At 39.7% G+C, this 16,473-nt stretch overlaps 2 protein-coding genes across 4 annotated transcripts; one reads left to right on the top strand and one right to left on the bottom strand.

Moving 5' to 3' along the window:
- Nucleotides 1-823: 823 nt before the first annotated feature.
- Nucleotides 824-6,029, top strand: mtif3 (mitochondrial translational initiation factor 3). 3 transcript variants are annotated; one of them, XM_054618805.1, is made up of 5 exons: nucleotides 835-955; nucleotides 1,156-1,245; nucleotides 2,160-2,622; nucleotides 3,305-3,456; nucleotides 4,071-6,029. In XM_054618805.1, the coding sequence occupies exons 3-5, from the start codon at nucleotides 2,163-2,165 to the stop codon at nucleotides 4,353-4,355; spliced, it is 897 nt and encodes a 298-aa protein (XP_054474780.1). In that variant the 5' UTR covers nucleotides 835-955; nucleotides 1,156-1,245; nucleotides 2,160-2,162; the 3' UTR covers nucleotides 4,356-6,029. The 3 variants fall into 3 exon arrangements, with proteins under 3 accessions (XP_054474779.1, XP_054474780.1, XP_054474778.1); XM_054618804.1 differs by lacking the exon at nucleotides 1,156-1,245 and having other exon boundaries at nucleotides 824-913; XM_054618803.1 differs by lacking the exon at nucleotides 1,156-1,245.
- A 73-nt stretch (nucleotides 6,030-6,102) lies between these two features.
- On the bottom strand, nucleotides 6,103-15,895 carry heca (hdc homolog, cell cycle regulator). Its single transcript, XM_054618802.1, has 5 exons — nucleotides 15,416-15,895; nucleotides 12,068-13,109; nucleotides 10,450-10,616; nucleotides 7,403-7,557; nucleotides 6,103-6,359 (listed from the first exon to the last, which is right to left on the bottom strand). The coding sequence occupies exons 1-5, from the start codon at nucleotides 15,561-15,563 to the stop codon at nucleotides 6,195-6,197; spliced, it is 1,677 nt and encodes a 558-aa protein (XP_054474777.1). The 5' UTR covers nucleotides 15,564-15,895; the 3' UTR covers nucleotides 6,103-6,194.
- Between the last annotated feature and the right edge of the window lie 578 nt (nucleotides 15,896-16,473).

Below are 16,473 nucleotides of genomic sequence, written 5' to 3'. Positions count from 1 at the left end.
GTATATATTCAGGAGCAAAGTAAAATCGACGGAGAAACATATTTCGATATCAATTTTAACCGTTACAGTCAGTTGTAACTGCATTTGGAAATTGACTTTTTAAAAAAAGCTTTAATCCATAAAAAGGAACTCCTTGTTTATTTTTCCTGAACTCATTACACATAGCTAAACTAATTAACTCAATACAAAAGGTACAATAACAGGCATCCAGATCAAATACATCCAAATGATTTCATGGCTCTGAAACATGAAAAAACTGGGCCAATTGATCAAAAAATGAAATAGCAATGGAAGCATTTGTAAGGAATTGGCTTATGTACAATAAATGACAACTACACAAAAACATGAAACTGCTATATTTTCAATTTCCGCACACTTTTTAGTCATTAAATTTGTTTTTGAGAATTTGTAAAGGCAAGAAATCAACAATGTAAAATTGAGGGTGGATTGAGATGTTTTAAGAGTTGAGAAGCTTTGGCTTAACGTAGCATAACGATTGGAAACGGGAAAAACAGCAGTGACAAAAAGACTTCAGGAAGTCACTGGTCCTCACCAAGAAATAGTCTGCCACATAACCATTACCTCCTGTGGTAGCTACATGTAGCCTATTCATTAAAATGTAACATTCTTTTCACCTCCATTGCATTAGGATGGATAGATATACATTTCAAAGCCAGACTAGAACTACCTGGATAGTAACATGACTAAGGTCAAATAAGAATGTATGGTATGCCCTTTTGTATTTTGGGTGAACTGCCCCTTTAATGAAGTAACGACGTGTCCGGCTTTGCCCAGCAGAGGGCAGCACCGTGGTTTTGCTGCATCTATCCTTCCTCAAAGGAAATGAAGAAGACCATGGCGGAAGAAGAGGCAACAGTCAGTCTGCAATATGAATAAACGACATTGACCTAAAGTGAGTAAACAACACAACAACAGAAGACAATTGGATAACAAGGTAAAACTTGACTTCTGTTAAAGTGACAATGACACCGATTTTTTGTTGTTGTTGTTGTTGTTGAATTCAAATTGAATTGTTTCCAAGACGGTAGGCCCACACTAAACGCTGCCCAGATTATTGTACACAGTACAACTCCAGACTCCCATTATAAAATCTTACACTTTTATGTTGACATGTTAATTTCTCAACACGTGCAGCACAAGGCATTTACTGCAAGGCATTTTTATGAAGCAAAAATGTTTGCTGGTCAGTTCGGCATGACGTCGCGGAGGAACATTTAATTCAATGTAAGTCATGTAGTAAATGTGTTGTATCACGAATATCACAGTGGACACTAAATGTTTGAAAATGTCGCATTTATGGTGTGTGCAGTGACATTTAAGAGGGGGAAACTATAATTGGCCGATCTTTCAATGGGGGCTGGCCTGGAAAAAAGATTATGTCACAACTGTATGACCTGGCTGTTGATACAACGAGATGCTGCTAATGATTGCAGAGATGAAATAGAAATAAACATCCATTGGATATGTCTCTGATATCAGATCTACCCAGGACATATACAGTACCAGTCAGAAGTTTGGACACACCTTCTCATTCAACTACTTTGAAGAATCTAAAATATAAAACATATTCTGGTTTGTTGAGCATTTGTTTGTTTACCACATAATTCCATATGTGTTCCTTCATAGCTTGGATGTCTTCAATATTAATCTACAATGTAGAAATAAAAATAAAGAAAAACCATTGAATGAGAAACGTGTGTCAAAACTTTTGACTGGTACTGTAGTATGACAGGAAATAGATTACTAAAATATATAATTTTTTTGTAAGTGTATGCCAAAGTTAATGCGCCTACAAGACATTACTTAAAATACCTACAGGGCAAAGAGAAACACAAATAAAGAAAGCCAATCCATGTTAGTGTATGTTTCAAACACATTGTTTGATAATCTTATAATAATCATACATTGATGGTAAGCAATTACCAAAAACTGAGCTTTGCCAATTGCCTTGTATGTAAAGATGTACTGTAATCTACATTTATCCATCATGTCCGCCAGTCATTTTCAGGAAAAGCTTAACTCTTACATTGTGATAAAAGAGATGTTTTTTTCCTAGTTATGGCCTTTTCACGATGTATGCTGCCTCACATAATCAAATCTGGCCCCTCAATTGTCCCCTCTCTTTTTTTAAATTCTAGGATATGTCTGCAGGTTGTGCAAGATGGATACTGAGCCGTACAGCAAGGGCCGTGTGTGGTGGCAGCCAAGGCTATTTGACACCAGGATCAAGATTTCCGATACCCTGTGAAAGATCTAACATCATTGCTTCCTCCTGGAGATGGTCTCCATTCTCCACAGCTGTAGAAGATACAGAACAGACTCCTGCACCGAAGAAGAAAAACAAGCATGATCCCAAAGCTCATGCCACAATCAACGCTGTCGGCCGTAAGATCCCGCACCGTGAGATACAGGTGATAAGTGAGACAGGCGAGAACCTGGGCACCATGCACCGTGCAGATGTGATCAGAATCCTGGACCAGCAGGGCCTCAAGTTGGTGCTGCTCAGTGAACGTAAAGATCCCCCCACCTACCGGCTGATGAGCGGCAAACAGATCCACGAAGAGCAGCTGAAACTGCGGGAGAAACAGAAAGCAAAAGCAGGTATGTGGTGTCCTGGCAACAAGGACCCAAATTAGGGTCTTAGTGTAATTCAGTGGTTCTCAGTCTGGGGGTTAGGATCTCTCCAAGGGGTCATAAGATATTTGTCATATCTGTGCTTTTTAAGTGTTGAATACCAGGAGGTTTTAGTTCCTCTGGGCGCTAAAAAATATTCAAGTTCAACAATCTTAAGGAGGTAAAAAACCTTCCTGCGTGACACTGCTCATATAAATATGTACATTTAATGGACTTTCTCTCATTTAAAAGGGGCACAAGCCAAAAATGATGGCAACCACTATTTTAATAGAGGTACATCACAACCTGGAACAAGCAGTCTTTGTGTCTGATGAAGAGTTCTGCACTTTAAATCCAGTTTTTAAAGTTGTCAATACAGGGAGCTGTTTTCACACTTTTTATTCTACGTTTATTAAAACCTTGACAGATGAGGCTTCACTTAAGCTCTGTTGTGCTGATGAGTGTACATCTTCTTCTATCGATTGGAGGTATTGATCCAATAATCTGTCTTGTCAAAATATGTCTTACAACAAGGCTCTAACTCTGTGAAATAACGTTTTACCTTGCAACCAGAATTCAACGGTACCATCAGTATTCGACAGATCTCTACAATAAGTAATGCATGTTGTTCACCTAGTATGAAAGTTAAACACATGTATTCTCGCCACAGCCCCCTTGCAGGTGAAGGAGCTCACCTTTTCATCCGGCATCGGGGCTCACGACCTGTCAACCAAGATGAAACAAGTGGAGAGTTGGCTGGAGAAGAAGAACCATGTTAGACTTACTCTGCGATCAGGACGCGGGAGACCTGCAGACAACCTGGTGAGGAAAAACATTAGATAGGAGCAATAGAGAGATAACAGGGAATGAGGGGAGAAGGATAACATGACACTTTCTATTGTCCACTCCGTCCATCTGCAACTGAAACAGGTTCAGAATAGTGCATCAGTGTGCATTCCAGATTTGCATTCCTAAAATGATACATCTGCATGGCAGAAATGATCACACATTTAATGTTATCTGCGTGCATGTCTGCCAAAAAAGTTATCAAAAAAACGACACAGTAAATTGTTTGTCAACCAGAGACTACTGAAAAGTATATTTCACTTTTCTTAAAATACTATATCAAAGGGATATGAATTACTTGATATGAAAAACTACAAATCAGCTTCTATTGTTGGTAACCAACTGGATGTAACAATAGAAGCTGATTTGTAGTTTTTAAATACTCTAGCATAAGAAAAAATGATGCGAGAGACCGAAACTATCTTTCGGTCTCCTCCCCTTCATCACTTGATGCTATTTTTCCAAACGGCATTGTTGACCTACCTTAATGGTTTAGAAAGAGAGGGGAAACTACCCTTTCATGGTCAAACAGTGGGCATGGATTCCCCTTCATTTCTTTTCCTAAAAACACATTGTTTTCTTTCCCACAGGACACAACTCTGGAGCAGATAGTGCAACAAATGGAGGTGATGGTCGGATTTGTTTCCAAGCCAAAAACCATACGTGACGGTCATGCAGCCATGTGCATCCTCCGACCGCCTTCAGCGAAGGAACTGTCACAAAATAAGAAGAATAAGGACGAAGCTTCTCAGGATGACGACTCAACTTCAAGATCCACTGAGAGCGAAACACCCATCCCTCCTGCTGCTGGCGACACAGACGCAACAGAAGGATCTATACAGCAGGGATCTGATGGAAATAAAACATTCTCATAAAAACTGGCAGAAGTCTGTGCCTAAATGTCACAGTTTGGTGTAAATTCCTTCATTGGGCTCCATTTGTTGTGTATAGTGTGAAGTATTTAATAAAGCTTGGTATATAATAATGATGCATCCAGCGAAATGGAATAACCATCAGCCCTCTGAAAGTGCCACATGTTGTTCAAGAGCAGAGTGAAGTTTTAAATGCACAGCGCTCCATGTTTGCATACTACATTCACTTCTAATAGATCTGCACTTGAAAATATCACATCCAATCATCAGCTATATGGCCAGCTAGTTTTATAGTTGGCTTTTACTTTCATATCACAGGCTATTGTCACCTAAAGACTGAACTTTATTAGGAGAAGTGCAGGTCACCATTCGCAGGTTTCATTCATAAAAACATACACCGAAGGGTTGCCCTCTCCACTAAAAAAAACACTATCTTGTAGTGATGTACTTATGAGGACACTGTTCAGACTTCCATAGATTCCTAATAAGCTTATTAACCATATTTAGAATTGTTACATGCCATTCTTACCCTATTTCCATAGCCTTAAAACACAAATGGGTGATAATTAAAGGAAATAACAATATAGAGTAGACTCTATGAGGGAAGCAACCACTCCCATCAAGATGGAAATGTTTTGACCTAATGTATAAGGTAACTAATATCATTTCCTTCAGCCATCTGATCCAAATTGAGGTCAACTATGCCTTAGAAGCATGTTTTACGTGAGGAAATTGACGGCTTAATTCTATGATGCAGTATGTGTCTCTAATCACTCAGCCTTTTCCCTTTTAAAAGGTGCAGTGTGTAGGATTTGTCGGCATCTAGCGGTGAGGTTGCAGATTGAGAAAAATGGGCGTGTAGTAAAACTACAGAGGAAACCCGCAGAAGCCTTATTTAGAGCCAGTGTTTGGTTTGTCCCTTCGGGCTACTGTAGAAACAAGTCTGCCGGCTCATTCTAAGGTAACAACATCACAACGGTGCTTTATTTCAGGTTATGATTATACACTAAAGGAAACATAATTAATATTATATTCTCATTTCTGCCAATAGATCTCCCTAAATGCTACACACTGGCCCTTTAATTTGTCCCGTCTGTTAATGTGGCCTGCATGGATCAAATGTTTTTGATTAGTCGGGGCTTGAGTCTTAACATTTGACATTGAGAACAGACTTTTGTACCCAAAATGTGATAAACACACGGCTGTTTTGCTTTTTACCCACAAACAAACACTGATGAACAGGTGGACAGCACAGGACATGTGGATTTCATTGATTTTTGTTCACCTACTTGTGACCATTTTAGACTTGCTAAAGGATAATGATTGTAGATCATCAGTAATTAGCCTGATGATGATTTTCACAGTAGTATATCAGATAGTATGTCAGAATTGCGTGAAGGATGTCATCGCTGTTGAAGTAAAAAAAAAAAATGTTTTATATGGGATGAAGGTATCAAACCAACACAAACTCATATCTTTCTCTGCTTTATTTGAGATTCATCCTTATGTTTTTGGTAAAAAAAAAGTTAAATAAAAGCAAGTTTTGGCATACAGATACATTCGTTTCTCACAGATAAGTGTGTTTTCTTGACTGGTGTGCCAGTTCCACACTTTATCAACACCTTTCTTTAACTGCGGAGATATACTGTCTTGGATTTTTTTTTTTTTTTTTTTTTTTTTAAACTAGAGTCATACTTTTTCCTATACATACAAAAGAAACCATAAGAGAGCGAACTTAAAAACATAAAATCACCTTAAGGCCCCAAAAATAAAATCTTTCCTAGATATTGTTAAAAAGTTGAGAACAAAAGCAGCTTAACTAGCCTGCATGGACAGCATTTGTCAATAAGCCTCGAGTACTTTGTAGGAGGAGAAAGGTTTCACAAAGTGATAGTCCAGGTTGCCGCAGTGAGGGCACTGCTGGACGTTGCTGTACTCAGAGAAATACTGCATCCCGACTCGAACGTCCACCACCGGCTTCCCGCAGTGCTTACAGTTGAGACGGGCCTGAGGACACACAGGGAGGACGCAGGTCACTTAAAAGCGCGTTGATTTAATGCTGTACAAGATTTGACCATGGAAGTTCAGAAGGTGTGACAAAATAATCTTAACCCAAAGCTCCACTTTCCAATTTATTCTCCCTGAGCTTTCAACTGCATCTCACGGTGTTCATCAACACTGGTGAAACAGCGATGGACCTGAGTTGCACCAGCTGTTCTTATGTTCAAACTTAACATGGAGCATTTACCAACTTTATATTGACTGCCTCAAGCCAAAAACTAAACACAGAATTGTATTTGACTTTCTTCTGTTTCAGTTGGACCTATAATTCAAGGGCTTTCACGATTCTTTTGTACCAAGCTAAATTGGTATCTAGTGAGTTAGAGATTAACATTTGAGCACCTCAACAACTATTTTAGCATTCATACCTTTTAGATCATATGGCAGGCTTTTTAGCAAAAGACCAACAATAGCACTCGTGATGTTGTCTCTGGTCCAATATTTAATCTCTTCTGACTCTTTTGTTGGTCTCTCAATGCTCCACTATGTTCACCAGACGTAAACTGAGTTTGTCTGCTGTTTAGTGCTGGACAGCTAGTGTACAGTTTTTGCTGAAAACAGCCGCCATGCTGTGGGTTGATAAGAGACTGAACCAGAACCAAGAAGTTGTAGGCCAGAAAAATAAAGCCAATGAACTGAAAGACACTAAAATGTACCATAATCTGAGGGGAACTGAGTTGGATGATAATTCTCTTGATTCGCCACTACGAGTGACGCCTCACATTACACATAGTTATTTAATCCATTGTTATTACACGTGTGCAAATTCACAATAAGAGGTCATAACACTTGACCTCCATGCCAAATTTCAGCCTCCTAGAGCAAAAACTGTGGCTGCCAAAGGGTGGGGAAATGTTTGTGGACCGACTGACCGGCAAAAGAGCTGGGAGTCGCAACTAAAAACATAGATTAAAGATCATTGGAGAGTACCACTGTTTCCCTGCCAATTAACCCGAGGACACGTGTGATAGAGAAAATGATGTTTCTACCTGGCAACACGGTGAAGCAGCCAGTATATCGTAGGTGTACATTGTGCCCAGTTGGTGCCAGCTCCCGTCCCAGCGTGACTTGCACTTGATGCAGACAATCTTGTGGACGCCTTCTAAACAGTCCACACAGATGGCGTAGAGGTGCATTAACCTGCCTGTTAGGAATAAAAAAGTATAGTTAGGCATTAAGTTTAGAGAATAACAAGACAGTTTGTGGTCTTCTGCCAAGAAAATCTAAACAATAACAAACCTTCTTCCACATTATCATGCTCATTATCATGCTTCTACAGTGCAAGATAAATACCAGTTTCTATGTCCTTTCATATTGTATATAGCCCAGAGACTAAGCTACTGGAGTGATGACTAAAAAAATCAGCCTGGCAAGTACCAAGATGAAACCTTTCCAGCTCTGTACAATTTCTGTGTGAATGTCAAACAAGCCATAGTTGGAAAAGTCATTTTATTTAGCGTGTTATTTTTAGAATCCATGCTACCCAACAAGAGCTTTGAACCTCATCAAACTGAAGCTTTGGAGCAAATACAATGCAGCTTACCATCCAAATCCCATGGTAAACATGAATGAATTCAGAGCCACTCACATAGAGAGTCATGATTTTCTTTGGTGAACATGTGTTGTAAAATAAGTCCCCTGCAAAAATGCTCACTAAAAAAAACAAAAACAAACATGCATTTACATTTTTCTCAAGACCAAATCAAGCTCTTTAGCCTCGTAGGAAAAAAAAAAGGTCCTAGCGTTTAACTACCGTTGAATAAATTGAACCACACCTCACTGTTTAATTGTACAGCATGATTCAACCGTTTGTCAACATTTATATTCTGCCTCACACAAAAGCATGAAAAATTGAATAAATAATCCTTTCATACTGATGCATATCAAGCACCATATATATCAAAGCTTGTGGGCCAAAACATCAAAGTAGCTTCATGTGGCCGGCGTGCTAATTCACATTCATGTTGGACTGTGCCAGCTAAAAACCTTCTATGTCTATATTCACAATATGGACTGAGATTATTGAGGGATTAACCAGTTCTAATTCCTCTTTGTAGACATGTTAAAAATAACTTGAATATATAATTGAGCAAAATAACATATTAATGGTTGCAATTCATGTATTTATAATTTTTTTTGATTAAACACTGTACCTACAATACAAACTGAACATAGAGTTTTAACATGTTTTACATAATTCACAATGGTAATTTGGTTTTATGTGAGGTTGTACAGGCTAAATGCTGACGTCAGCGTCCTAACATGCTGGAAAATGTGAAGCTTAAATTAAAACCTTTTTCACATTTGTTTTTATTTAAACACTTTCATATAAAATAATCAAATTTACAAAATATTTTTATATTTTGAGATATGTCACCACCATACACTTAAAGCCGCAGTTGGTAACTATAATACAAATATTTTTTTTATAATTACTCAAACTGTCACTGTATCCTGACGGATGTAGAGGGAAAAAAAATGATCATTTAATGTATAACCTTTGTATTAAAGTGTAACTCTCTGTGTTATACTGTTCTTGTGGCCTGCGGGAAAGCATGACCGGCTTCCTTTCCGCTTGAACTATACTTGAACACTTGATGTCTGGCTCCCTTATCTGCTGAACTATACTTGCCCTTTATGAACTGTCTATCTTAACACAATGCCTGATCTGTATACCACACTGACGTACTAAATGACGGAAGGTTGAAATATAGCCTAGCCTGTTTATTAACCCTTTTCATGTGTGTCTGAGACAAGAGTGTGCCTTCATTTGGGAAATTCCCTGTTCTTTACTAAGCGATGTCTCTTTGTTCTATATTAAGTATGTCTATCCCTTCATTGAATGTAACTATTGACTCTTTGTTCTTATGCATATAAAAACCCTGGTGAAGATGCACTCAGGACCGATTCCTCGGCAGTCGCTGACTGTCACTTTGTTGGTTTCGGTCCTTTTGCGCAAAAGCTTATAAATATACAAAGACAAATTTCTCTTTGTTGGTCCCCCTTATTCGGTCAACTTTCACCACAACGGACAATCTGAGAAAAAAACGGTTCCTCTCCCTCCTCTTAGTGCTCCTAAAGGCATTTGCAAGGTTCCACCTCGCCCAAAGGAAAACAGCCAATCAGAGCCAATGAGTCTCTTAACGCAGCTGTTAATCACTGCCTGTGAAGCTCCTGAACTCCAATCAAATTGTCAAACTAGGCAGAGCTGATTTTATATGAATCAAGATTCTGTTACAGTATTGCCTTTTTGTCTTTTAAATGTATTCAGAAATCAAATTTAGTGTACTGTTTAGCTGTAAAATGAGAACGTTTGCGACCCGGTAGCCAAAAAAACTTGTAAACATGTGAGCCAAAACCAAGCACTGCCCATCCGTAGCAAACTCATATTTTTTTTTTAATTATTATTTTTTCATTTTTTTCATTATTTATTAATATTTATTCTATTAGCTTTATTATTACACCACTAATATACATACATGTATTTGACCTCTGCAGTTGGCTGCTGCGAAGCACACCTGGAGAATTTTGGGGTCCAATGTCTCGCTAAAAGAAACTACGACATGCAGACAGTAGCAGCCGGGATCAAACTACCAACCTCTTGATTAAAGGATGATGCGTTCAACCCATTGAGCAAAAGCCGCCCTCATCTGACAGCTTTATGGTACAATAAAATATATTTCTGAAAAACATTTGTGACAAGGAATAGCCAGTACAGCAACAGAATCTTGATTCATATTTGATCAGTGCTGCCAAGTTTGACAGTTTGATCTGAGTTCACAATTTTCTCAAGCAGCGATTGACAGCTGCTTTAAAGAGACTCCTTTGCATTGATTGGTTGTTTTTCTTCTGATAGAATGGAGTTAGGAGGACTAAAAGGAGGCAGAGGAACCTGATTTTCCCATAGATAATCTATCTCATGTACTACTTTCAGGGTATATTGAGAGTTTGAGCAAATGTGACAGACACGTTATTTTTATTATCTGTAGCTTTAAGTATTTGTTTCTCACGCCATGCTCTTGAGACCAGGTCTGACCTTGGAGGTGGCAGGGGACGTCATACTCAATCTCGTCGTGCCGTGAAGGGCTGAGAAACAGAGTCCCGTCCACCAAAGGGAACTGTTCAAACACGGGCAGCGCTCTGTGGCACAGCGCACAGTTCACCACGTTTCTCTGGCTCGCACTGAGGGCTGACAGGATAAACCTACAGGACAACATGGACAGAGACATCAACATTAGGTCCTCTACACTGAATGGTTCCTCTGGCACAGTTACGTGACATTCTTGCTGGGTTTTTTCCAGAGTTGTCTTTATAAACAAAGAATCAATTCTGTGAGGAGTTTTGTTTCTCAGGCTGAAACTAGTGATATTGTTAAGGTGAGACTAATAACGTGTGCATGTCTAACATGATAAGAGAGTGATTAAGATAATTAAGGTTATTTTAGAACCAAACACAGAGCAGATTAAAAAAGTATTCTTTAATAAATATTTGCGTTTCAATCAGTAATAATTATAGAATGTATTATCATGTCTTCACAGATCTCTCTCAAAAGTAAATCATAATTTGCAATGCCCTGTTTCTGTTTTATCGTCTTCACTCAGTTTCATTTTATATTTTTTAATTTCATTATTTACAATTTTTAAATCCCTTCTATATTCCTTTTGAATTGCTTCGTGTTTCTTTTATATCACGCCACATCGATGCCTTTTATGTTTAATGTACAACTTGTTGAATTGTGTTGCTGCTAAAAGGTGCATTATAAATAAACTTTCATTGCCTTGCCTTTTTAATTCAAGTATGGTATTAAAAAAATAGCTATTTTCTTTCTTAAATTGTGTGTAAAGGGCGTTTTGCTGCAATAAGTTAATACACTTAATCACTAATATTAAAATGTATGTTACGTTGTATGTATTTATCAGATATTTAACAATCAATGTAACTGTGCAAATCTATTTTTATAAATATACCAAAACTATAAGCTACAGTAAGTCCACTTAACAAATGCAATGTTACAATCCATGTCTTATTATACAGTGTAAAACATCATACAGGAACTTTGTGGAATCATCTTTTGTCTTTACTTTTTTATTTTACTTTTCAAGTATGACACCTTGTGTTATGGAAAATTGTGATCAGCATATTAGCAGACTTCCCAGCATGCACTGTGAATGTTAAAAACTCTCCAGAGAGTCTACTGTTGTGTAGTTTGAAGAAAACACATATGAGGGGAACCTGCTGTGTGTCTTTATTACATGTTGAGTTAAGTCATGGTTTATTCTTTTCATAATAATGAAAACACTGAACGATGATGAAGTTTAGTATCAATTTCAGACTTTTCCCCACTTACACTTTTACATTCCTCTCTCCTTTTAAAGTGTAAACAGTAACTTCAGAAGCAGCAGCCATAACAGAACGTCATCACTGACTTATAAACTGAGAAATTGATTCAAAGCGAGTCTGATTGTAATTAATGTCAGTTTGACTAAACAGTTATTGACTCAACTTAACATCTTACATCGGCCAAACAAGTTTTTTCATAACCATTGAACTTAACTCAGCCAGTTATATATTTTCAAAACGTTGAACTAAATACCAACATAAGCTCAGTTAACTAACATTATAAAGGCAGAAGGGAAACATGTTTTACGGTGTACCTGCGCAGCTCTTCTCCCTGGCCTGCCTGGGCATCATCCTCCATGCGGACGTGGTAGGTGTTGAGTTTATGTCGAGGGACGTGGGTGAGGAGCTCTGAGAGGTCCAGCCTCCTCAGGAACTGCACTGGGTGAGAGTGCGGGCCGTCACCCCCACCGCCGGAGGAGAGCCTGTGATGGAGCGGGAGGGCGAAGGACAGCGGCAGGGGAATTACAGACCCGGGGTCCAGGTGAGCTCCGCCGCCGGAGGCCCCCATGGGGCAACCGCCGCCCCGACCGAGAGCTCCCCCGACCAGCAGGTGTTTCCTCTGAGGGTCCATGTGGACGGCTGATTTGAAGAACTCTCCCAGCTGACGGGAACCTCGCAATCCTGCTCCTCCAGCTGCTGCTCCCAGGATAGCAGTGGGGGAGAAAGGGAAACCAGTTGGGGGAGATTGTCCCGGGGAGTCACATGGTGACTTGTGAGGAGGCCCCAGAGAAAAGGGTCCTCCTGCAGGGAGTCCTCCTGCTGCTCCTCTCTCTGTAGAGTTCTGACGGTCCATTGATTGTCTCCGAGGTAAATCCTGACTAGAGGCTCTGTGGGGAAGTTTACCTCCCCCTATACCTGCTGCTCCTGGTGGCTTGCTCCTCTTGGGCTCATCAAAAAGCCCGTCCCCGGGCCCCGCACCCCCTCCACTGGACCCGTTCCTGCTCCTCTCAGATGGCTTCTTCTTGCGCTCATCGTGCAGCCGCCTCACCTGATACCAGTCGGTGTCTTTCTTCAGGTGGCCCTGGCCGCAGCGGCAGGAGCAGAACCTGAACGCCAGGTCGTAGCCCTTCTTGGTCCACATGTTCTGCCGGCACTGTTTCTCGTTCCAGGAGCGCGCACGGCCGATGCAGTTGAACTGGACGAGGATGGAGCTCTCCCACTCGTAGAAACACTGCAGGTGCATCCAGTTGCCATAAGGGCACAGCTCGCTGTTGCAGAGCACCCGCTGGTAGTCATCCTTCTCCAGGTCGATGGGACGGGCCAGGCTGCAGCCGAGAGGGGTCGCACACTGGCCATCTGGATGAGCAAAGACAGGAGGGGATTAGTTAGTTGTGCTCGCATCACAATTTCCCACAAAAAATGAATTTATTCATCTCGTAAATGAGTTATATCTTACTGACTCTATCGAGGCCTTTTACTTTTTGATTAATCAATGTACTGCTTGGTCGAGTAAACATCAGAAAATAGATTTTAAAAGTGTCCCTGGTCATTTCATTTCCTACGTCATTGTAACTGCTTCATGTTATTGTCTGAATGTCTGTTTTTTTAAGTTTGTCTTCCATGTTTATGTCACTTTATTTATTTATTTGTTGTTGTTGTCACATTGCTTCACCAATAAAAATTTTTTTAAAAAATAAAATAAAATATGTTTCTGGTGACGTCTTCAAATATCCAAAACCCAAAGATAATCAATTTACAATAAAATGAGACAAAGAAATTCTTACTTTAAAGAAGCTAAAACCATTAAATGTTTTTCCAGTGTTATATTGTTTTTTCCGAGATAACGGAACCATTAAAGCAGTCTCTCCATCATAAGTTAGGTGTCAACAACACAACATGAGGTGAATATGTAAAATTTGAGATTTCAGTGCCCTTGCTGCCTCATCGCCATCCATTTATGAAATTCGACTAGGCCATCCAAGCCTGTGAGCGGCTCTTTTCAAGCTCTGCCAACTGTCAAGTCTGGATGTGAATCAAGTAAATGTGGGCACTCAGTCTCTAAAAGAAGTAGTTCATGATAGCTGTGTTTGTGTGTGTGTTGTGTTTGTGTGTGTGTGTGTGTGTGTGTGTGTGTGTGTGTGTGTGTGTGGTTTCCTCCTTCCTTTTCCGGTTCAGTGAGCATCAACACTTTTTTTACTCCCTCTAAAGTCACCACAGTGGGGAAAAATATACTGAAGTTTTTAGGCCTGTGAATTATTTTAGTGGATAAAGCTGATAAAGTTCAGCTTTAAATTAATCTTGCTTCGACACGAAAACCCAAAGCTCCATAAAGATGTTTTAAAACCTTTACCTACTTTACTGCCCTAAAAAGAAAATATATAATAATATAAAATATTATTATTTTGGGCTGCAGATAGAGACTTATCTGATGATTGTTTTCTTGGTTAACTGATTCATTTGAGTCAACATAATGAAAAAGAAAACAGTACAAATATGCAAGGTGTGATATTCAAATTGCTTATTTTGTCCAGTCCACACCCAAAGATAATTCCATATAATACACTTAACTCCTCTGAAAAACAAAAATATACATACAACTGTGGAGCATTTCTGTCTTTCTACAGCAGTGTAGGTATAACAAGTCTATATTAAAAGTGTTATAATAATGTGATAAAGTGACTCAGAAGATGGTAGACCCCTAATATCTAAAGTGCAATAACATGCTTATGTTCTGAGGTTTAAACCTAAAGTCTGTTTTAAACAAAATCTGAATAAAAAGTGAGAGGATTCAGTTTTTCTTTTTAGGTACTGTGAGTCTGTGTGGGAAGTTGAACTGATTGCGCAGACAAGCGGTGGGTTGTCAGTATTACCCTCGAGGTAGGCCACGACCAAAAAACATGTGTGGACAAGGTGCACTTCAGGAAGAGAAAGTTGAGGCCTGCTGAGTGACACCAAACAGCTACTGCCAACGATGAAAGAAGCGCTGCATTGTGTCACTGAGACTCACTGAGTCAACATTAGTCAACAAGGAGTACTATTTCCAAAGATGATTATTTCCAAGAAGGGCTCGAGGCGCCACATTCCATTCATAAATCTGACAACATGAAGACGTCTTTACGTTTAGGGTACGTATAAAACACAACAACTGCTCTCTAATTCTGCTAACAAACAGACACAGCAGGCAGCACCTGTTTCAGTAATATGTCAACTTGTTTGCTTGCTGTTCCCACGCTCTTCTTGCACCAACACAAACCACAGTCTCCTCATCAGTGTTAAATCAGTTGCACAAACAGAGATTTCAATGCAGTTTTAGTACAAGACGAGCTACTTGCTGGTTCACATATACAATACAATTCACTCAATTCACACAAGGCCTCAAGTCGTGATCGACCACTGCAGCCCCAATACGTGCCGACAATCAAATAACCATTCAACTAAAACATTTTTTTCAAATGGAGAAACTTGCAGTGATCTCTCCAGATGGGAAAGAAGTGGAGGGAGGGAGGGAGGAGAGAGGAGGAGGGAGGTGAGAGCTATTGGCATCGTCGCAGTGCATGTATGTCACAGTCGCACGGACAGGACAGATCTTCCCTCCTGGCAGGAAGGCAGCATCATCATCATCATCATCAAACTTCTACATCTGTGTCCGTTTCCTCTCTTACCACTTGAGCGCTCGGGTCTGGGCGCAGCAGCAGCAGCCGCCGCGGCCGCGCCTCCTGCTGCGGCCGCACAGGCTCCATTTTCCTGCTCATCTCCGCTGCTGTTGGTGCGTTTGCTTTTCTTTCCCTTGTTGTTCTTCTGGTTGGGCATTGTACAGGATTCGGATTGTCAGTGTTTTATTTTCTCGACCTCTGTCAACGGCTGCTGTCAAGGCTGTCTGACATTTCTGTGGACTCCATTTCTGCAGTGGTGCTTTTTTTGTTGTTGTTGTTGTTGTTGTTGCAGTGCTTTCTCTTTGTGTTGTTGTTGTTGTTGTTATTGGTATCCTCGTGGATGACGTGCAGAGTTTAATGCAGCAATGACAGCAGCGGTTATTAAATAAAAGCCACCATAACCTTTAAGAACGAAGGCGTGTCCGTCTCTTGTTTTGATTCCTGCTCTGCTGTTTTCTTCCACCCGTGACGTCATAGGACCCCGCCCCCCGCGTTGGCCGTCAACGACAAATGCCGCATTCAGGGCCTGTGTGAAAGCTTGGACTTTATAACTTCAAATTCAATATTATTCTTAACATCTCAAATCATTAATTATTTTATTTTGTTTATACATATCACAACCAGTGGTGGAAGGAAGTAAATAACACGAGACAATCTCTTTTTTGACACAAGGATAAACCTGCACACATCACATATATATTGGTTTTACTACTTAATGTGATGGTTTAACAAGTTATTAATCATCACAAAAAATAAGTACATATATTAATATACATATATATTAATATATATAACCTATCTACATTGGCCTACAGTTTACCGTAGAGTTACATTTTATTGTATTATATTCCATAGATATACTGTTTTATATTCCTATATGTAACTACTGCACTATTGTATGTCTGTTTAAGTCTTTGATGTTTATAATTTACTTTTTTACTTACGTGATTAACGCTTCATAGATATTGTACGTATCTTAGTAGTGTTGAGAATGCTGGTTCATGCTGAAAAATAACATTAGGCAGAAAAATGGCCCCTGTAAGCTTTACATTATGACACATTGTATC

Source organism: Anoplopoma fimbria, chromosome 18 (genome assembly GCF_027596085.1).
Source record: "Anoplopoma fimbria isolate UVic2021 breed Golden Eagle Sablefish chromosome 18, Afim_UVic_2022, whole genome shotgun sequence".
Classification (NCBI taxonomy): Eukaryota; Metazoa; Chordata; class Actinopteri; order Perciformes; family Anoplopomatidae; genus Anoplopoma; species Anoplopoma fimbria.
The sequence above is the reverse complement of the archived record's forward strand: the minus strand, read 5'-3'. Positions and strand labels throughout refer to the sequence as shown.